The sequence below is a fragment of the Odontesthes bonariensis genome, chromosome 12 (assembly GCF_027942865.1).
Source record: "Odontesthes bonariensis isolate fOdoBon6 chromosome 12, fOdoBon6.hap1, whole genome shotgun sequence".
NCBI lineage: Eukaryota > Metazoa > Chordata > Actinopteri > Atheriniformes > Atherinopsidae > Odontesthes > Odontesthes bonariensis.
The window spans coordinates 33,512,446-33,536,623 of record NC_134517.1 but is presented as its reverse complement, the minus strand read 5'-3'; the positions used below and the strand labels follow the sequence as shown (position 1 = coordinate 33,536,623).

At 38.9% G+C, this 24,178-nt stretch overlaps 1 protein-coding gene across 4 annotated transcripts in view; it reads right to left on the bottom strand.

The window, feature by feature from the left end:
- Positions 1–24,178, bottom strand: part of lrp1bb (low density lipoprotein receptor-related protein 1Bb) — a 280,141-nt gene that overhangs the window by 188,417 nt on the left and 67,546 nt on the right. For all 4 annotated transcript variants that reach the window (XM_075480193.1, XM_075480195.1, XM_075480196.1 and 1 more), the window contains exon 2: positions 12,879–13,001. In XM_075480193.1, the coding sequence (XP_075336308.1) occupies positions 12,879–13,001 (123 nt within the window). The remainder of the gene's footprint in view (positions 1–12,878; positions 13,002–24,178) is intronic.

The following is a 24,178-nucleotide window of genomic DNA, read 5'->3' as shown; positions in this document are numbered from 1 at the left end:
AAAAAAAAGGTACTGAAAATAATCCAAATCATGTATTAACCAACCAAATAGCACCCATCTCTTGTGAGCAATTACATTAGAGCAAATCAATACACAAAATAAATCAGTTGTATCTGGGTGCATGTATGCATTGATGGGTTTGTGTTGGGACTGTGCACCCTCTTAATGAGGGGGTGCCTGTATCTCCCTCACAAACCCCTCCTCAAAATTAGATGTGAGCACTCTCACGCAGGGCTAACACACAGAGACACAACCATACACCTTCATACTTACGGCCAGTTTAGAATCACCAGTTAATCTAACACACATATTGATAGACTGAGTAGAAAGTGGAGCACCCTGAGAAAAACTGCAGAAAACAGAAATAAACTTACAAACCTTTAAACTAAGAGGTCTCGACCAAAATTCAGGCCAAGAACCTTCATGCAACACCCTGCCAACTTCATCCTGATGTCACAACTTTAAATTCACCATCCTGCGTTCTTATAAATATGTAAAAATGAGTGTTTTTCTCCTGCACAACACATGGTATCTATAGCCCCTTTCACACTGCCGAATAACCCGCGTTTAATTCGCGAATTTAGCGTGTCCGCTGTTGTGTTCACACTGCCGACCCGGGCTGCCGCGTCAACTCGACTCGCCTTTCGACCCGCGTCGGACCCTAGTCTTTTTGCCGAGCCGAGTTTGTTGTGAACACAATCGACGCGGGTCGGACGTGGGCGTGACGTGAGGAGTTTAAAAGACAGAATGGACAGCTGATTCAGAACAACAGCGACAGGTGAGGACAAGTTTTACTCTGTTTTAGCCTACATCAAGTTGGAGACATTTTTTAATATGGCCAACTGGGGAGACAAGGAGGTCCGCGAGCTCCTCAGCCCCCGAGCAGAGGACGTTATTTACCGCCACATTTCGGGGACGGTGAAAGATGGACCTCTGCTGGTGTCCCGCCATCGTTTGTTTGAAAAATTTGATGCAGACAGGTGTATTTAACCCTACCTCCGGCGCATGGCTTGTGACTATGTCATTGTACACGCCCAGCATTTTATGTGTTTCGTGTGACGCTCTGCCACTAGGCAACGCCCCCTGAACTCGGCTTCAGGCGACACGGGTCACCCTGACACGCCAAGCGTTCACATTGCTCGACCCGGGTCGAAGGTGCAATTTGGACCCGCTAAGGTAGCGGGTCGCAGTGTGAAAGGGGCTAGTGAAAATCAACAACCTCAGAAATGCAAATTAATATTAGTTGTTACACGTCTCATGGACTGGGTGCATTCAAGTGAGAGCAAAATCACACAGTATAATGTTCAAAGGGCCTGTGCAAGTAATTTCCTGCGTGCAATACATTATCATTTGCTGTGAATTATGCTGAGCATTCTGTCAAATCTTTTCCAGAAAAAATCTGTCTCATTCCGCTGAGCAGTGGAGTAAAGTCAGGTGTTGGCATCCATAACAAGTTGGCTGCACTGTACAGCAAGAATCAATACGCAAGTCTGCCGAGAGAAATGAGCACCCTCGGGACAATTGTGGTAAGACTAAACCTCAGAAAAACTATACCAAAAGGAAATAAATAGAAATAAAGACTAATTTATCATTAATTGAAAAACAGCTACATAAGTAGTCAGTGGAGATAGTTTTGTGATCAACTGTCACGCAAAGGCTGTAATCTAAATGTTCCAGGGCCAACATCAAATGAATAATACATACAGTATATTCTACTTGGAGAGGCTAAAACCAATATCGGCTGAGAATAATGATCTCATTAAGGATATAATAACCAAAGTCGTATTTACTGCTTGCATTTTGTCACCAAAGAAATAAGTATAGATTGGTGTACGGGGTAGCCTGAGCTGATTAGTTATCATAATGGCATCAATGTACATTCCCACTCAGTTAATGCCTTGCAAAATGTCATTCAACTTGTCAATACATTAAATTAGAAAATATCACAATGCTATTATCAAAAGTGACAGTTAACCATTTCCCTAATCCCTTTAATTCATTTCAAGTGACATGTTTGACAAATTCATACCTTTCTTGAAAGGTAAAATTTCAGCATTCCTAATTTATGAGAGCATCAAATACAGCGCTTAATACAAATGTAAATTCCGACAAAAACCTCCGAGACAGGATCGTATCGAGGCACAGATCTGGGGAAGGCTACAGAAAAAATGCTGCAGTATTGAAGATCCCAATGACCACAGTGGCTTCCATCATACATAAGGCAATTTACACAGCAAGGTCAAGACCCCATAATAGTGGATACATAACCACATAAAACTATTATACAACCCCCCCCACCCCGTAAAATGAAGATATAAACTGTTTCTTTTGTAAACAGCGTTAGATATGAAGAGGCTTTGGATTGGACCATAAGATTTGCATAGCTTTGCAAAAAAGTCTAAACTTTGACCTTTTCATCCACATTTCACACTATGTAATGAGTTCCAGGGCCTGTGTGTTGGCTCACAGGGTATATCAAATGATCACAAGCAGTAAATAAAAAAAGTTTTCGGCTTGGAGGCTTCTTTAACGAGGACCGTGGTTAAAGTATTATACACACAGTTATTGAGATGATATGCCTTTTCTTCTAAATCCTCTGGCATTAACCCAGCTCCCCACATCTAATGAACTGTGTTTAATGAATGGCTATAGGAGAAGGGTTTAGCTCAATCATATTACTATCTGTTAGGTTATCCATAATCCATAAATAAATAAAGACTATTCTCAGTGATTAATGCAGAATCACATTCAAGTTCTGGCCGATATTTACATGTAAGTTGAATGACACACATTGATTATAGGATAGTTTTTTCATAGGTCGTCATGGTTAGTCTGTACCACAATGTTTATTCTGAGTTAAGGACTATTTCATCAAGATGTTTTTTTTTATTTTTCCCCGCAGCACCAGTGGGGACATAATGTAGATTTTAGAACTTAAATGTCAAACTCGTGCCATGACAGCAGACATGTTAAGCTTATGAAATATGCTCTTTTTCTTGAGTTGTTAAGGTGACAAGCTGGGATGCAGCGCTTCAAAACACTTGCACAAAAAAAGAATGCAGAAGGGAAAATGTGTCAGTGCAGCTTAGCTACTGAGGTGTGGGGGGGGGCTGTGTGAGCAAAGACAAAGCTATAATGCACTCCTCCCAGTGCCTCACTTCTGACAGGAATGAGACGTAGTGTGGGTACAAGATTGTCACCAGGCAACAAAATTCTTGCACTAATGGTTTTGCCTAAGACAAATGCTCAAACATATGGAAATCTGTTAACCGCCAGAAGGAGGGGCAATCTTGCAAGCAAGAACTGAGTATAAGCAAATGACATATTAAGGGCAAAGAGGATGACTTTTCTTTTATACAACTACCATATCTTTAACAGAAGACACAGTCATAATGTCAGCGAAGAATCTCATGAATAACTATTGTCATTTGCACAGACATAGACTTACAGTACACACAATATCTGTTGTTTCCCACTACTGGAAAAGCAGATGGCACAAGGCCTGAGGAAATTTACACAAGTTCAGCTCCAAATGTAGAGAGAAAGAATAGGGAATAAAAAAACTCATTTTAGAGCTTTATGTCTTCCGATAAAAAAAACGGCAAAATTACAATACAAACAAGATTGAATACATGTGTATTAGTTTAATAAGGCTGATAGTAATGGATAGTGAAACTGATCTCTGATTGAATGTAACAAGAAGATAGATAAAAAATAGAAAAGAAAACAGGACTTCTTACACTCTGGGGTCTAAAGCCCACCGGTGGGCATTTTTGATACTTCTCCAAAAACACATCTGTAACTCTGTGAGTTTTTGTCATTGAAACATATAAGTGACACCATTAAAAACCTTGAAACTTCTAGTTTTCAAATATATATATTTTAAAATAAATTATATAGCTGGCCCTTTTTAAAGAGAGTGAACAGAAATCTTTGGATTTTCTGTAGTCTCAGACTGCAGCAGCTTCCTAGGCCACACCTATCGCTATTCACATGTAAAGTACCAGGTGATTGAGTGGCTATTCACAGGTGAAAACACGCCCCCTTCAGCCAGCATGTGGGGAGAGGCAGCAATGTCCTGCCAGTGACAGACAATTATCACATGGAGAGTGACAGGGGGGTGGGGGGAATCAGGGGTGTTACACACCCATCTAATTAGTATTCAACTAACAGAGACACTGCCTTGAGTTACAATTACTTTTTTACAGTTTGTGTGAAAACAAAAAAACATTTCTGACTGCACTTTTTACTTTTATGCAGCCAACACTTTTGTTTACAAGGTTCAACCTTCAAAAGTCTTGGCTAGATACATTTATAGTGTGTTTTCTTGCACTGTTTGAAGACCTCTAAAACCTGTTTTTTTGTACAGTTGTGTTTACCCTCAATTTAAATAAAACTCGTTTGTATTACATTCACTTCACTCTCATATTGTTTTTTGTTAGGCTTTTCAGAATACAACCATATGTGTCACTTTTGCATAGATGTTTACAGTTAGTTGAAATACTTAAAAATGTCAAGGTGGTGACAACTGCCTCTAAGTCTCTGAAAAGGCCTTAGACCCCAGAGGGTTCATTTTTGGTGCACTAACATGCTCAATAAGAGTTTAGAAATGGTGTAACAAGAGCACACTGTAACTCATGAACACTTGAATGTTGAATTATCAAGATTTAATGGTCTCGTATATCAGATCAGTCCAACACTTTCAGAGATTGATTGTCACAATTTCTCTTTGTTTTAACGAATCAAGAAAAGTATAACAATCCTAAAAGGGAGGTAGAGATGGAGTAAACGAAGAATGTTACATAATGCAAAAGGCCTAGGCCTTCAGCTCAATAACCCAGTGCCACGCTACATTACCCCCTAAACCTCCAGCCCACTGACACCAATTCTCATGGGAACCAGACACATTAGTGATACATTTATTTCAGTATGGGACTTGCCAGATAGAAACGCCCTGCAAGATGTTGATAGACAGACTGCAAATCAAAACTGTAGGTGCTTCTCTTCTATCACGTGATTTCCGTATTTCTATAAGGCTTTTTCAGGTTTGTCAGTCTCCAATCATTCAAATTGTAAGATCAGTTCACTGAAATGATTCATTTTTAATTTACGTTCAGATTAAAGTGTAGTAAACAAGTTTGATGCATCAAACTGGTGAAAAGATTTCACTGTAACTATATGAAGAGCACACAATTTGTTTACATAATTAATGTAACACAGAAATCTGGAGTGCTATTCAAAAACCCTAAATCTGTGCATTTTTCATTAACTGCTCATTTCAACAATGTTGTGATTAGAGTTAGGTTTAATGCAAACTTTGCTTGAGGCATTTAAGAGACATTAAAAGACACTTGACCACAATGGTGACAACCATTCTAACTCAGTCTTACACCAAAACTTGAAATAGTCACAAAACTAATCAGAAAATACACATCTGTGCAACCACATTTCATCAAATAGTCACACATTGAAAAATGAAAAGGTGGAAAATATATATATTTGGAGGATGGATAGGTTGGGAGATGGAAATCCACCAAAAAGTCCGACAAGTTAAACAATTATATTGCAATTTGTTGACACACTTAAATATGGTTCATAACAGCATCCTGTAAAGTACCAAGTGACAGAAGGGAAATAAGATCCAAATGGGCATAACAGATCAGAGCAGACATAATTCATAATTCTTTCTTTTAACAAGCCACAGAGTCCTTATAAGGAGGAAAGAGGGGGTGGAGCAGCTAAGCTCTGCACATTCAACTATGGTAATTTATGTGACATTAGATAGAGATCAACAAATGTTTTGTTAAAAACAAAACAACACAATAAGATACTTTTGCTACTTCCTGGTTGTGTTCAGGCAGTGGGATTACTTGAGTAGGATTAAAAATAAATCAAGGCTAGGGCTATAAAACATTGTTTTTACTTTGCAATTGTACCATCATGGATGTTTGGATCTTTTAACGTAATAATTGGCTGTGTCTGCCTTTATCAAAGGACACCACATGTGCATGTTTTGGGGAGGACGAAATTCTCTGCCACACAAACATCTGCCAAGTGGAAGGGCAATTTTGAGCCCCGTTCTCACTGCTAGTGGTTTCAAGTAAACGTTTCCTTGAACTTTCATTTCCTGTTTCACTCATTACAAACCAGGGTTAGATATTAAAAACAAGATGGTTAAGCTTAAGAAAACATTATGGCTTGCATTAAAACTGGCTCTGTAACAGAAGATTGAATTAAAATATATATTTCCTGGATTACTGGCTGGTGAGTCCTGCTCCCTCTACTAGACACAAGAAATGAACTGGACACACAAAACACATGTCCTTCTAAAACACATTCTGTTAAAAGTTACATAGGGTGACTTTGTAACTGACCATTTCACATTTTGTAATATTGGGCTGACCATTCATTGCCCCAATGTCCACACACATACCTTATCTCCACACATCTATCCATCTCATCGTCTAACATGCAAGTTGGTAAATGTGTGCAGTATAAACATTCAAAAACAAAACTGGTACTGGATTCTATGAACAAAAATCTATACAACTGTAGTAACAATCAAAGTACTAAAATGTATCTGCCCATGATCATTTCTTTGTCAAATCTAAAGAGAAAAAATAAAAAATCCAGCCAAAAAAAGTCACTCTGCTGCAGTAGCTCTGGACATATTGTGTGTTTCTTTGCACTTTCTTGAGATTTTTTAATGGGCTTTTTTCTATGAAAACAAAAAGATTTGAAGCATTTTTCTAAGCTAATTTGGATGCTGCTGGGAGGATCTCTGTCTGTAACTCAGGCCTGGAGTAAGACCCTACATCTTGTTGAGCAAAGATGAGATTTCTAAGACACAGGGCAGGTATAAAATGTAGAAAAAGGAGGAGGAAGTTTAAACCATTTCCTTCCTTGATGACCAGAGAAAGTGTGAGATCACTGGAGGATTAAATGGATGAGCTTGGAGCCCTGAAGATGACAGAGCAGGAACAGCACAACGTCATTTTCTTTTATATGGCTGCAGGAACAACTCTAAAACTGAACTCAGCTTTGAGACAATATAAAAAGATAGAGGTAACAATGAAGGAGGAGGGATAACAGTTTTGTTAACAGCAGATGGTATAATCCTGGACACTGCTAAGAAATATCTCTGCACCTCAGATGTTAAGCTTTTGGCTTCGAGTTTCTGTCCATGTTGTCTTCTGCAGAATTCAACTGTGGTACCTAAAGACGCCATGTGTGACATCATTAGCTAAGTTGTTGCCTGGCTACAGAACCAACACCAAAAACCATTTACAAGAGAGGCTGTAGTAGTTGTCGTAGTCATAGTGAAACACTGACATATTGCCATTACATAAACTTACAGCTATAGCTTACAAAGATAAAATCTGGTAGTCTGCTGGTCTGTCTGTTCTTTGCTATCTCAACAACCTTTCATCCATCTTTCAAACTCTGCATTTGGGTTTCCGAGGCCCAAAGTAAGTGTTATACTGTTTTCTTATGATTATTTGTGACCTTGTAGGTGATGTCATCATCACCTGAAGTATAAAGTCACGCTCCGCCGTGACCTCATAGTGATCCCTTAGACATTGTAAATTCTAACATTGGATTTAATAGAGTATATTTACTAGATATAACTTAATTTTAATTAGGCTGTTATCAACACTCATCCTAAGTAAGTCACATGTCCTTAGGGTAAAATCATTTGAATAAATAAATGTCCTTTCCAGCTGAAGCAACATTTAAAAAAAAATTACGAGGTGGGTATGAGGGGGGTCGATGCACAATGCTCCGATGTCACAAGGACAGCGGCCAATGACAACATCATCTGCCATGGCCAACACTGATATCCCTGTGGCAGCAGGTAAAGCCAAGAGCTGCTTGAACTCTTGGAGCTGTTTGACCCCATAAACAGAATGATGCCCTTCTCTGTGATGTTGTGCTCTGGTTTCCTCCTTTAGTACAATGACATGCAAGGTTAATCTAGTATTCCAAATGGGCTGGTGTGTCTCTTTTCAAGATCCACATGGTGGATAATTGCTAACGGATGAATATTAGTAAATGTGTTCTGAAAAAAGCGAGTAAAAAACCCTCTTGGTCTTGTTATGATCCACAGTGACTGCTAATAAAACAAATCCAAACATAATCTTTAGTCTGTTGAATGCTACACATTGTCACCATCTTACTGAAAAATGCGGAAGTCAAACCATTCCGCCTCCTTTACAATCAAGACTCAGGATGGTAAAAGCCAAGATAATTGATTATATGTCGTCATAAAGGTGAAAAGATGCAACTATTCTCTACTATAGTGATTGGGCTGTGCGAGAAGTTAGTAATAACTCAGTAGTAGAACAATGGAAGAAACCTTTTGTTGGATTAAGGTAAATCATTTATTTTTCTTTGTCATTCAGTGTTCAAGTTCACAGCAGGATACTAATGAACTCAATAATCAGAATCTGATGGAAAGAATCTTTAGGTGAAGGCATGGGGAGAAATTTCTTACTCTGTTGTCCAAGAGAAATAATAGGAGGGACCCCTGAGAGTGCCATATCTTGAAAAGCTGTCCTCCTACTGTGCCTTGAGGATACAGAGATCAACATCAGTGACGATTGGCTCGACCCAGTCTTCAGTCATGAAACACAGCTTCTGTGGCAATCTTTCTGAAGTCAGCAACTGACCCCTTTTATTGTCTTTTCCTCTGGGGGTGACAATTCAATCAGAGGATTCATTGGTCTCCATGTCCACCAGATTCACAAAGCTCCTCATGGCAGCACAAGTAAGAGGAGCCAAAAGTCCATGAAATCCTTTCCTGAAGGAATCATGATGGATTTAGACTCTAAGACACTGTTTGCAAGCGTGGATCATTGATACAGGAAGAGAGCTGCATGCTGTCAGCCATTATCACGGAAAGTTTTATAAAATGGCACCAGAAAATAATTCTACATGAACTGAATTATGACTGTCCCACTTTATCACAAGTGCACAGCTAACAGCAGAACTGTGTCTGGAGACCACTTTGACATTTAGACTTCCTTTTAAGTATGGTGCACAATCCAAGAGATTACCTTAGTCTAGGCAGATCTGTTTTAATTTCCCACTTTAACCATCACCATGCAAGGTGTTGCGTTACCCTCAAAGCAAAGGTTTGACACTTTATTGCACAGAAAGCTTTTGTTTAAACTGCTGCACAATTGGAGAATTGCCATTTTTCTGGGTTTTCTCTTTTGTCATTCCTGAAGACAAGCTGCTTTTCCAGCTCCCTGAAAAACTGGCATCAGCTGTCCTCTCCCATGAGGCCTGCAGCTGAATGGATAAGCTGGTGCCTCCCTCTAGATTCTAGGTATTGCAATCCAAGGCCGCTCCCCCCCTCCCTCTCCCGAACAAATCGTGAAGACCCAGTGATTACATCTCCCTGACCGAGCCAGAGCAGAGGAGAGAGGCCATGCATGGCACCAACGTCTTTATATATCTAGACAACAAGAGTGTAATATATTACCTTGCCTTCTTCTTAAGATATTAAATCCATTTATATAGTGCTCACAATACTCAGTCAAATAAAAGTTGGCCTGCTTGTTTCTGCACACAATGCAGATTTTCCTTTGCTTGTATTTCATTTCAGCGAACATGATCAGAGATGAAGGATCCTCTATTCTCAGGTTATTGCAGTCACCCTTGCTATCATTTAAGAAGACAGAGCGCTTTCCAATCCTGTCTTCTGTTTATTGGGCAAAGAAATCTAAATCCCCTTTCCATCAATATATAATCCATGATAATGCTGTACCAATTTCTTAATATTATTAAGCAGGGTATTCTTTCTGCAGGCTCAGTAAATAAAATGGTACCAACATCAACCACCACAAGATTCATAAACAGGTTTTCCCCCAGAGCCATCACCATTCTGAATGCAGAGCTGAGTATACGCTCTAACAAAGACTGATGTGCAGTTATAATGTGCAAAATGTTTTTTTTAATCTTCCTTTAAAGTGTATATGTGGCAATGGGTGTGTGGTAATACTGGTGTGTGTGTGGACACTTATTTATTAACTATTTAATATATTTTTTTAGGAAATGTGAACAATACTGAAAGTGAACTTACATTTCAACATAAAAATTTTGTGCAATGACGATAAAGACTCTTGAATCAGAGTCATAATTAATTGCCTTTTGGAGGTTACACCACCTAGCCCACAGCTGCTGTGAGGATGCCATATTAGATGCATTATATTCAAAACACTTGCACAGGTAGAGCAAAAGATCATAGGGAACACTCACCAGTTGGCGAGGATGTCAGGTTTAATTCTTTATATTGATTTACCTAGTCCGTCGATCTAGGGTGTCAAAGGGATAAACTAGAGATAGCTTTCATCATGCTGGAGGACATCTTGAAAAAACGGTCAAAAGTTGATGCTGGAAAGGCTGATTTATGAAACCCTCTTTTCAAAACTTGTTTCATTAGATTTTCCATGCCAGTGTGCCAGCTCGTAAAACAGGCTTTCTATTTAAATCTTAATTCAAACCTGAAATTGTTTCTTCTTTCCATAAAGGTATGAAAGCTCTGTCCACAGAAGACATTTTGGTATTCTTTACACATGTCAAGAACCCCTTATGATGAATAAGTTGCACACAGGTCCATTTGTAAACTACCTGGATAGCCCCTTTAAAAGCAACTCTCGCTCCTCTAGATGGCCCTGTACAATCTCTCATGGAAATTAAACTGGCACACAAGATGTGATGCGTGTTGAACAACAAGACAAAACAGGCAAACAGCCAAGTGCAAGATATTAAAGCTAGATTGATTTATGAAATGAAGACCAAAACCTACAGCAACTCGCTTTATATAGAAAGAATCAGAGCGGAGGGATGCAGCACTACTTGGCGCAGTCTTTACTTTTCCTTTTGCAGTCACACGGTTGTGTTGCTTTATCTCAGCATACATAGAAGCTGAGACAAAGCAACAAACATACCTTCCACTCGTACTTAAGAGAGCAAGCAAACAGCTGTGCGCATGTTAACAGCTGCTGAGTGTAATTACAAAGTTTTGACACAAGCAGTGAAGCCTCTTCCTTTTCTGCATAGTAAAATCCACAAGTAGCCTACTTGATAAACGGCCTCATGCACACGCAGGCGGACTGCACGCTAAAGTCCTAATTATACCCAATAACTCACACCAGTGGGTAACCTGGACTGAATATCAATAAATTGGTTTTGTTGCTATTTTAGTTTTTCACTGTGATAGACTGCATAACATAGACTCATTAGAAGTTACAAAGGCTCATTCAGCTTGTAATACTGCTCTATGACAGGAAATCGATGTCACGATGGTATGGGTGAATAAGAACATACAGGGCATGAAAAAAAAAAATTCTGAAGAGAAAGACAGGTCAAGGTTTAGATGAGTGCAGTCAGATGTGTGAAACAGCATCTTCACAGTAAATAAATCATTGTCCTGTGTTCACAGAGCAACACGGCACTCCTAACAATTCCACAAAACAAGATTTAATTGTTCTAATGTACCATCAGGCTGTTTGCTAAGAGACTTGCTGATCCCTATGTTAAAATATATGTCAAATCCAAAAGGTGAGTGCAACCCTAACCCTAACCCACACTACACAACAGACAACAGCCGGCTAATATGTCTGCCAGTTAAATTATTTTTGATGAGCTTAATTCGGATGAGCATTAAGTGTCGTATAAAGGTTATTTGCAGGTTGATCGTTTCATTTGGTGGCTCTCCTAGAATTGGTAAACATGTTTAACGTACATGCTGCAGCAACTTTTGTGCCCTGCTTTCTAAAACACATCATCTCCTTAAAGCCTTCCCTCAGAAATGCCTAATCTGCTCTGATTGGTCAGCTTATTGGTCGACAAAGGTGGTGTGCAGGCAACTCCTTATACTTTTTCTGAGACATATTCTATGCTTGGGTTATGCAAACATGTTTCTTGGGACTGCTTTTAAGTATAGAAAGAACAGCTTTGGTTGCAAAAAGTACATTTCAGGTAGTTCAAGAGTAGTTATTTTTCTCTGGGAGAAAATTAGTCCCTTTGGTGTTGATTTTCTAACTCAAAACGAGTTTTTATATGTACAAAAAGCTATAAAACAAACTGAAAAAAACTGAAGAGAACTCTAATAGTACAGTTCAACCTCTTTCAAAGCTGCCAGTAACACATTTCAGTTTGAAAAGTTATTGGCCCCAGAGGAGTTACCTTAAACCCCTTAACTGTGCAAAGATAAGCTGCCATCTATAATAGTGTATACTCTGGGAAATCTGAGGTATATCTATGACATGTCACCAGTTTATCACAGGCTAACACATCCCGTATGGGAATATATTCACAGTAAAACGATTCAAAGACCCACTGAAGCACAGACATTACAAAGTGATGTTTTTCTTTGCTGAGTCTTCATATTGCGACCTCTTCCACTGAAGGATTGAAAAAAGCTGCTATGTGAATTGAGTGACCACAGAAAACAGTAGTTGCATGCAACTTGAAACTATATTGGTTACAATACAAATTCCATTGTGACTTTGTCAGATAGTATAAACAGGTACAAAGAGCTCTAGGAAACTATTCCCTCAGCATACATCAGTGATCTTAATACTCAGAGTGCATTCACAATTTAACCAGAGAATTCTAAAAAAAAACATCTTCATTTGCAGGCTGCTTTCAAGGCAGCTACAAACAAGATGTGAGTGAATTTCATGTTTTCAAGATAACCACATAATTTATGCTGATTGTTTGACACAAACAAAGTTTTTTATGGAATATCACTTAGAACAGTAGGAGTCTGTGCATAAAAAGGCGAGACCAGCTGCAAAATGATGCATCATGACAGACAAATACAATCATTCTGCATTTGTGAAGAATGGATGGAATGGGTGACTTACAAACATGATCGGTTTCGTCTGAGTCGTCGGGGCAGTCGGGCTCACCATCACAGAGCCAGGCCTCAGGGATGCAGGTTTCATGGTTGTGACAGTGAAACTCGCCTACGTCGCACAAGATGGTTTCTGGATGGCACGAGGAGAAGGGTGGAGAAGAAGAAAGAAGATGCAGCGTGAGGTGATGGTAATGTGAGGAAACATATCATGTTTCACCAGAAATCATGGATTAAATGTACACAAAGACTTTTCTTAGGCTTCCTTAAAAGTCATATGCAGCTATATGGATCAGTGGAAGAGGTATCCATCACATTGAGAACGTACGATGCTGAGTAAAGCAGAGATGAATTTTTTTCTAGAGGCTTCAGTTTGGGAGTGCAGAGCACTGTCCTTCACTTGATGGAATAGGTTTTAAAAACACAGTTCTTTATCAGACAACAGGACCACATTTCTTTCCAGAAAAAACATGCACAGCCTAGACAAATGTGTTCTTGACAGCTACTCACTAACAAAGACATGACGTCCTTTGCGACTTTGCAAACTATTACCAAGCACTTTGGCAAATTTGTTGTTCTCTTGCTTCCTTGGTGTTGTGCTTTCATTTGATGGAGAAACATGGGGGAGCTCAGTAAAAGCCTAGTCAACTAAAAAGTCATCATAGCCTTTCAGTATAGAATGCATCCATCAATCCTTGACATGTGTCCTGCCAGTTGCAGTCACAGACTCGATCTCACCGCAGAATGACACAAGCTTTTGCTTAAGATTTGACACCACAATGTGACCCGCCGCTACTTCTGTTCAGCGCCGAGCAAACGCGGTAATTTGTTTCTAAGCTTAACCCACAGACAATCAGACAGGCTCAAAGTCCCCCTCCTACTCACTCTTGCTATCTCCGTCTCTTTTCCCAGTGTGTTCCTAACCCATTAGTGGTGGGAGGGGAGCAAGTGGGAGATCAGGTCCGTAGCTTCTGAACAGTGGGAGTGATAATTCAACGCACGGCTGCTCCGTGCCCCAGCACCCTCCAGCAAATTCACTACCCAGGGACAAATCTGAAAAGGTCAAACATCTCATCCATTCTGCCTCTTCTATTCCCTCTGATGCAATATAGCTGATATCTTACCATTTAAATCAAGGTCCCCTTTGAAATATCCAGTGTTTGCATATTTTTATGCCTCTAAAAAACTGTACACAAAAGCCATAGTGTTAAAAAATGAATGGTTGTCACACAAAGAGGTATGAATAGTCAAGGTAGCATGATGAAGATTTAGTCTGTCAATAATAGTTAGATTCCAAAGAGTTTAAGAGCACCAATATAAAACATGTAACTTGCCAAGTATCCTTCAAAATGCGTACTTCGTAAAAATACTTCGGAAGTGCACACCATTTTTCTTTTGCAAAGGGAAATAATACATTTCACTTTCATTTCCTCAGCTGCAGTCTAATGAGATTCTTATAACCTTCTTCAAGCTAAATTCAACACTCTTTCAGGGCAAAACAAATGTAATAATATGTAGGGCTGTGCTTGATTCGAAGGTTTGGAGTTTCACATTTTATCCCACATCAAAAAAAACAAGCAGTTTAGACAAATAATGTGTTTTTTCAAACAGAAAACAGCTGAACTATATGTATGCCAAAAACATTGTTTTTACACAAAATAGCAAGGCATCGCTCAGCACATGCTGTGCTGTGGTTGGCAGAGACACACTCAGATTAAGTCTCTAAATGGCTGTTTCCTATGCCTTCAAAGCTGAATTTATTACCATTGAAAAACACAGGGCTGGTAACAGAAGGGCCATTTTTTCAAGTTCTGAGGTGCGCAATGAAATAAAAAAGCCCCTGCACTTCAGAGGAGCCCAGTTACCTCCTGATGTTCTACCTCTTTTCAAGCCTCTTCATCTTCAAAGCTAAGGGGACAAATATGAGCAAAACAAATGACCCCTTGTGTCATTTCATCCTTTCTTTCTGCTTTTGCAAACAGCCTCTGCCTGACAGGCTGCACAGTCCCTGCAGCTGCTGGAAGACAACAGTGGGACAGACATGCAACTGAGGGAAGGTACCAGCTCTGTTGTCCTTTTCTCTCCTATAGCGATAGGTTTGCATTAGAAAGACATGTGAAGGTGTACTATCATGAAACATAATTCCTTTTCTGAATAATTCCACACAAAAAAAAAAACAAAAAAAACAAGTATCAAATAAATAAAAAAAGTCATGGTCACCTTCTGCAAGTGGAAAAACACCCAAACTGGTTCCATCACCATAACAGTGGAAAACACATGGAAGGCACTCAGCTGGGCACATTATCACGAGCACCATTCCTGACACCCAGCAGCACACACTGGCACAACATTGTGACTCATTAAAGCTACTGAGTCTTTGAAAGGTGCCAGGTTTTCAGAGGAACAAAGAGTTATTTGGAGACAGAAAGACAGTTTGCAAACCTGCCGCAGCAAAACCTGCCAGCAGTCTTTGCAGCATATATTTTGATCAAGTTTCTCATCGAGAAGAGGGGTGAATTTCATAGTGTTGAGCCTCTTAGTATACAAGTGCAATATACTGTAACGGAAACACAGCACAACAAATTTCCTCCTCCTGCATTTTGCGGCGAGGCATACACTGTCCCATTTGCTCAGTCCTATTAAACTCTGAATTACCTGAGAGCTTAGGTCTTTATTTATCTTTCTAAACAACATTATACTACAATGAGGTAAGCTACAAACCACTGAGACCTCAACAATCCCTTGAATTACACTGGGTGCACATTTCACAGATACTTTACATTGGATCATTCTTAAGCCACAGACCTATTTAAACAAAACCTGTGTTGTAGAGGCAGCAGTGCAGTACACAGCTCAAAGAGGCACATCAAATATCAGCTTTGCCGCATAGCTTCAAAAAAAACAAAAAAACATTCTGTGAATATTAGTAAAGAAGTTGCCAACACAACGTAAGACAAGATGTTTAAACGTCATGGGAGTTTGATAAAATCTTTTGCCCTGTGATGAGTTTAAGAAGTTAGGAAACAATTCAACTTTAGCCAGAATTGAATTACAACTTGAAAAAACATTACGTGTCTAGTAACAACAGCAAATGTAATGCTATGGAAAATTTGAAAATGTGAACTGAAGTTTGTGCTGGACATGAGGGACAACGAAACAAACACATAAAGAATAAGCTGACATCATTATCTCAACATATAAAAGAGTTCAACTTAAAGCTATAATGTGTAATATTTCATGGACAATGAATGTCTCCATGTCGCTCCGCCATTTTAAAACTTCCACATTGGAAACGGAAAATGCGAAGCTGATGACATGTCCTTCTACAAATCCCGTAGTTTTAAAATGGCGGAGCAACATGGAGACGTTCATTGGAGTGTAACACTCTTATGTACATTCGTGTGCTGAATATAAAGAATATAAGAACACTGCACTTTTGTGATGGAGGTAATTAATAACGATTGAGGTAATACTTGTGAATGATAAGACTCAAATTTGTTAATAGACAACGTGAAATATTACACATTATGGCTTTAACCCAACCCAAACACCATGAGCACTGTGGATTGCTGGTTACATTGGTTACACATAAACACATATGTTGTGCTAAAACGTCTGTTTGGCTTTGAGGTTAGCATTAGATATCGAAGCTACTTGGAGTGTGTAAGAACTAGTGCGCGGTTGTGGCTAAAATACACTCCTTACAATGTGGCCATTACCCTCACAAACAGAGTTTTTACACTTCACATACAATTATTTTCATGATCACTATTGGTAGCATTATCTTCTACCAGAATTAAAAATTTATATCTGAGCATTTTTGGGAAGAACACAGTCTCAGGATCTGGCACTATTCAAAGTCTTCCAGGTCTTTTCATCTGTAACTAACGGCCCAATGACTGTGTTGGAGCATCTCCAAAACAGCAAGTCCTAAGAGGTGCCTTCTGGGACATTATAAATTTAGGCACACCTATAATCTCTAAATTCCAAAAACAACTCAAAGCATGATCTGAAAAGTGATTAAACAAGACAAAGCTTGAACATCTGATGTACAGGACTTCAACTTTCTTTTGCCAATGTCTTGGTACTTGGAGAGTCCATGCCTCAGCTGGTTGAAGGTGGTGACATGTAAAGGACCAAGGTTATGACACTTTGGCTAATCAGTTTCTCCCATATACTCATACACATATACATGTTTAAAGTATTTGCAGATATATGAACATGGAGAAGTCATTTCAAATCCTGTCACATTGACGGAGCCAAAGTTGCATTCTGGCCAGCTGCTGGTCATATGCATTATGGATGAATGAATATGAGGCTATGAGCCAAACTAAGCAGCTTATTAAGTATCAAAATGGTATTATGTGGTTTCTCCTTAATCTTCATATTTTCAATCAGCCAAAGGAACCAACATACTGCGATGCATCTCAATAACTTACACCTGCAAACTGAGTCACCATTAAAAGCGTTTCTCTGGAAGTGCCATATGTTATGCGTTATTTAGTCTTAAATGCCATTCACTTCAAGTTTGATCAGAGAAGAATAAACTGACCCTGCTCAGTGATGAGCAACTGCAGGATGTCACAACAGCTCAGAATGCATGTCCAGTTATATCATCAAATCAAATCAAATTTATTTGTATAGCACATTTCATGTACAAACAGTTCAAAGTGCTTTACATAAAATAAAAGCATCGCAGCAGGGAGTGGAAGAAGCATTAAAAATACATAAAATAATATAAAGAGAAACAAATAAAATCATTTAAATGAATTTAAAATCAGGCAACAGTCTAGATAAGTTAAAAGATATTTCATGCATAGACACATGAGAAAAGAAATGTTTTTAACCTGGATTTAAAAATGTCTCCATTTGGTGAAAGTTTAATCTCCACTGGAAGTTTGTTCCACTTATTTGCAGCATAACAGCTAAATGCTGCTTCTCCATGTTTAGTCTGGACTCTGGGCTGGACCAGCTGGCCTGAGTCCTTGGATCTAAGAGCTCTGCTGGGTTTATATTCTCTGAACATATCACAGATGTATTTTGGGCCTAAACCGTTCTGGGATTTGTAAACCATCAGCAGGCTTTTAAAATCTATTCTGTGACTGACTGGAAGCCAGTGTAAAGATTTTAAAACTGGTGTGATGTGTCATGCACATATCTTCTGCAGCAGCACAATTACTCCTTTTCCAATCTCTGAGAAGTTTTTTTTTTACTAGAATTACAAAGCCACATCATTAGAGAGGGCTGTGTTAGATGAAACTGAAGAACGAAATAATAATGTTCTAAGGGAGAGAATAAACTGTGTTTAAAGAAATCCGAAGTGCAACATAACTGGCTTCAGGAAACGCCAGCCTGTACCCATGGCCATTCCACACTGGCAATGCTTGATAACTGTGCATTCCAGCCATGAAATGGGTGAGAAATCAATACTTTATGGCTTTGGGGCCTTCAGAGGATACTACCTGACCTTCTCCACAGAGCAAGGTCACTTTTATTCTTTCAACAACAACAGGGCCGACTCAACAAATTACTAAAAGGGATCATCATATGAAAAGTTTCTGAAGACAATCATCGACTGGCCTCCTGCTCCTTGGCAAGAATCCCTGCATAAGTAAACAATCAATAAGAGAAGACTTTAGCTGTCTGCCCCCCATGTAAAGAAATGTATTAAGGCACGTTATATCAGAAGATGTAAATGGTTATATTCAAATGTTTTTTTAGAAAGTAGCAATTTTCATGCTTATCAAGATATGACAGTTAAGCTACAACTAGAACAATATGAAGACTGCACAAGTCAAATGGAACTTTGAAGGCATTACTCATGTTCATCTTACACATTTTCCTTTTTTTTTTTTTTTTAACTTTTTTTTCGCGTTGCTGAACTTTATTTAAAACGTGTGAACAGTGACTGGAATCAGACACTTAAATGCTTGGTTATTTTCCGATGAGTCCTCATCTCATTTTGTTTCACCTCTCACTGCTGTTGCAGATGAGTGTGTGAGCATCTTTCTGGTTAAGCAGGCTGACGGGGAACACCATAAACTCCACACAGCACATCACAAGATTTTTTGTGTTTTTTCATCCTGGACCTGCTTGGCTTTCTGATCTATCAGGTGAAATACTGGGAGGAATCTGGGGTTTAGGACTTACAATTGTAATTGGTTTCTTTTTGGCACAATTATTTGATCATGGATGAAAGCTTTTCTTCTCTTTCATTAAATACTTTGATGATCTTACAGAAACTATAGGCTATATTAAGGGAGGTACTGCACTTGGATATCTTATGGCACCTAAAATCTTTTTTCGTAAAAATGGTTTGTTGAATTTGGAAAGAAAAGAAAAAGATACACACACCACTAATCTGAATCATGGCTCTAATGCAGCAGTAAGAAGTAACTTTTGGCACTTAAAGCTGCAGTCGGCAGGTTTTCAAAATTACGAGTCTAAAGTGCCCTCCCACTTTGGCCTTGTGCCCTTGAAAATTATATCTGCCATAAGGCCACAGTGGCCTTGATGCCCTCTCTGACTAAGTTTTGCGGTTTAGCAGTCTGCCTCTTTTCTGGCACGGCTTCAATGATCAATGAGCAAATGGTGGAGAAAAAAAAAAATCAGCGGTGCGCTTGATTCGAGCCTTGATTTACACCGCTCGGACGGTCTATGATGACAGTTGACATCAGTCTATCTCCGCCCACCCCCTCACGCGTCCGTGTGCGTAGCCAGCTGATTCTCCGCTCAAGAAAAGGCTGAGGTGAGGTAAGGTTTTGCGATGATCCTGTTTGCCTTAAGTTTTTCATTTGTCCAGCTTTAAGTGTAATTTTATGGATAACATTACTATTTCTTGCTCGTATGGTAATACATAATTATAATATTTTGAAGTGTTTTTGTTACTACTTGGATAAGTTACATTGCAGTTGTGTTCTTTTATTTTTATCTAGTGCTAGGCAGTTAGCTAACAACTAGGCAGTTAGCGCTGTGTTGTTAGCTGTCAAAGACCTCTGCGGACTAGGTTCGTTTGCTGCTCGTTTATATCCAGGGCTCTAAAGTAACTCCCGCCAACCCGCCAAATGCGGGTGAAAGTTATTTTTGGCGTGTATTAAAAAAAACTCACTAGCCGGCTTGGCCGATGATAAATGAGGAACTTTACCATCTATTTCGCGGGACGCGCGAGCGCAGTTTCTATGGGAACGCATCCGCCGAGGCTGCCGTACTAGGGGAGTGGGTCACTCTTGGTTTGGAAATACGATAGACGCCGGTGTTCAGCCGATTTCTCCTACTTGTCGAGAATTACTACTTTGTGCATGCGCCAAGCCGATTTTCTAAGTTTCGTTTTCACGCCCATAATGTTTTGCTACCCTGCGTCTGATCATTTTCTCTTTTGGAAGACATGCAAAGTAATAAAACACTTATCAGTTGCAGTTAGCTAACTTGCAGTTAGCTTATCATGCACAAATGGGGTGTCATTCACCATTTGATTTTTGTATTTGGGACACTTCTGTCTTTATTTAGGATCTGCTCCATCATTGTAAATGAATGCATTGCGTTATTGGTACAAATACAGACGCAAACACTAACAAAATGTGGCGATGGTTGGGACAGCCGGCCGTGAAGAGAAAAGATATGCCTGCCAAAGGAGGGGAGGAGGATAATATTTTGAATATATTGAATCTGGCATGGTGACAGTTTGCGCACACGCCGGCCACACTTTGTGAGAAAAGGGAAAAATGGAACTGATTTAGATGGATCCGAAGAGAGCTCGGACGATGTTTAAGCATTTCACAGTATCCATAATTCCATAATTAGTCTCTGCACATAGTTTTGTGTTTAATTTTGTGCATTATCTGCACTAAAACATGGTTAGAAAGTTGTTAAATATTTCCATTTTTGTAGATTCAGGGTTCACATGAATATAGGTCAGTTTTAAAGTTATTTTTTTATGTACAAAAAATGTGACCCTGAATAGTCTGTGAGGGTTGAGGAGTAATGAAATGTTAGAATAAGTTTTGTATGTACATAAGTTTAATTATTGTAATTATTTTAATTGGATGTACATTCCCAATTTCACTGTAAAATGAATTTAAAGCTTTAGTTAATAAATTGATCAAATGAATTCAGTGGGTCTCATCTGTCTGTGGCTAGTGGATATAAATTATATTGCCCCATTTTCAAAACGCAATCAAAATACCCATTCACATGTCTTGTGGCATGCCTAAACTGTCCACAAAAAAATACATTACACCCACTGGCCAGAACTAGCTTAGTTAGCTTAGCATAGCAACTGCCATTCACTCGCATTGTAAGTGACATCCTTTCAACATAGGCCCACTACCACAGTCTCACAGTGAGACAAACATGTCTGTGCTATAAGAATCCTGTGTAGTTTTAATAAAAAAATTGTTTAATTGCAATTTGGTGTCCATTAAATGCTTAATAAGTATATATAAAAGTATTGTAAATGCATATACAATCGTAGTCACTTCATATCATATGTTAAATCATTGTTTTAATTTATGGCCTTGGTGCCCTGGCTTTTGGCCTTTGTGCCCTTAAAAAATTGACAACTCAAAAGGCCAAGTGGCCTTGCCCCTAAAATGACGAAATTCCAGGCCTGGATACAACTTTCAGGTCCCTCCCCCAACCTCTAACAAGCTCCGAATCGCCCCCCAAACCCCTCCCCCTCTGTGGACGAGGTTGTGCACGTGAATTCACACCAGTGTGAGCGCACACAAGCTGAGGCAGACTCACGCTCAGCAGCGTGTGCACAAGCTGTGATTGACAGGTAGGATTCCTCCACCCTAACTTGATTGGTTAAAAACAGCCGGGAGTGCTCGGTTTTTGCAAGCATGATTACAGGCTTCAGAGGGAGCTACAGATTTCGTTATTTTTCCTAAACAGCCTATTTAATATTCTACTTCCAGAATCCCATGACAGTTCAAGCTAATATGACAAAAAAAAAGTTGCCAACCGCAGCTTTAAGAACAGTGCTGGGAGTAACGTCGTTTAAGTATAACAGCGTTACTAACGGCGTTATTTTTCCAGTAACGGAGTAATCTAATTAATTACTTTTCCCATCGTTACAACACCGTTATCGTTACTGAGAATATAAAGTGGCGCGTTACTACAATTTGGTTGTAGGCTTTAGGCTACACATCAGCTGCATGCTGCCTGGAGAGAGCAGGGGTGGGGATGATGACACCATGGCAAATGCGATGATGATTGGCTGTGTGGGCGGACCCTGCTCACGCTGTCTCACTGCACGGGCTAAACATACACAAGACAGCGGCGACGAGCCAGGGAAGTTCAAAGGTAGCGTTCTCTTAACTGGAAGTACCGGCACTACTTCTCACCCGTGGAGATAAAAGGCAAGAATGTGTATGTAACATGCACGCTATGCCCAGGGAAAAAAACTTTATCCACGTCTGCCTCAAGTAACTCAAATTTAATGAAGCACCTCACATCAACCCATGCGAATATGAAGCACTTGTTGCTTCTGCAGCTGCTAACCCAACCCCAAGCCCAAAGGCAGCTAGCGTGAGCCCCAGCGAATGAGACGAAGCCACTCGAAAACAAACAACACTCGATTTTTCGGGTCAGAATTGATCTATTAATTTATTTCTATGCATCATATGGCAGGCTGCAATCTATTGAGTTCAAATAAATACCGAATGTTCTAAATTACTGTATGTAGTGTTTTTATATCTTCTATATAGGGAGTATAGGGAAATATTCACTGAGTCTGGTCCATTTTTTTTTTCCTTTAGCACAAGTTTCTTGTGTTTACCTTGAATGAATTCAATCAGTTCATATAAACATATTTGATGTTAAAGATGTTATAGAACGTAACAGCGTTATAGAACACAAAAAATAACGCCACAGTTACTTTGCTGAGTAACTAATTACTTTTACAATGTGGTAACTGAGTTACTAACTCAATTACTTTTTGGGAGCAGTAACTAGTAACTGTAACTATTTACTTTTAAAAAGTAACTTGACCAACACTGCATAAGAAGGGGACCTTGACTAGTATATCAAGTAGAAGAGATCAGCATGGAAAGTTGCACTTCCCACATGTCTCCTCTACTTTCTCCCATCTAATCTTATAACCAGATAATCACTCTAGTTGCCTCTATTAATATTGTTTTTATTGAGCATATGAAATATGCAAAATTTAATATTTGAATTGATTCAGGACTGAAATTCAAATTAATTTCAGCTTTTGAATTTTTAATTTCCTATAGCCAGGGAATATCTTCCTAAGTGTTTAGAATATGTAGAAATAATATTAAATAAATTAAGAAATGCAAGAGTAATTTCTTTCACCAGTCACTTTAATCCATACCACTATTTATTCATTTATTTTTGTATTACAGTAGATAGAAAATGTTTTTGCTTTCCTTTCCCTTTCAAAAGTATTGTTACTCTTAAGATACATAAACATAGATAAAAACACTTCTGGACAACACAAAGATATTCTGTGTATCAAGATGGGTAAGGATCGACATCAACACATATTTACATAGTACTATCTCTTCTTTCACACACCAACTTGTTTATCCTGCTGGCTGCTATTCATGGTTTTCTGAGGAATAGCCTGTAATTGCTTGTGATGATATTTACTATGTTTGCTTACTGGGGGAAAAATGCATCAATATCTGAGAATATAAATCAAATTTAAAATGAAAAATGAGAAAAGTATCATTGACATTTCGCTCTTTTTTTTTTTCTTTATTACATATATCAACGGGACCATATAAATCAGTACATTTTTTTTGTGTTTCTGATTTCCAGAATTAGACGATTCTCTATTAATTAGTAGTAATATCTGTTTATGTTGTCATGACCTAAGTTTAAGAATTACCACAACCTACATTGTGTTACTCATTACCTTTCCTAGTATATAGTCTAAGGTATCACTAGACATCATTAGTCAGACTGGAGTTTTCGTCTCTGATATAATTAGTAAAATTCTTCAATGTATTAACATTTTAGGAGTTAAGAATGCAGTAAATCTGCTAAAAACACACTGAATACAAAGGAGAACCGCATGTGCCACATCACACTTCTTGTTTCTCTGATTGGACGCATGGTCTGTCCAATTACATCCAGTGGCATTTTGATCTAATCCTGCTCATGATACTCCTTGAAATTCAGATTCAGTTGAGAGATTACAGACAAATTAACATTTATGGATGTAGGCAGGGTCAGATAACTTTGTGGAGATGGGATCTTTTTTTTCATTACAACTGAGATTGGACCATCCAGAAGAATAGTGACATATAGTTCTGCTAGAACAACATTAAAAAAAAAAATCCA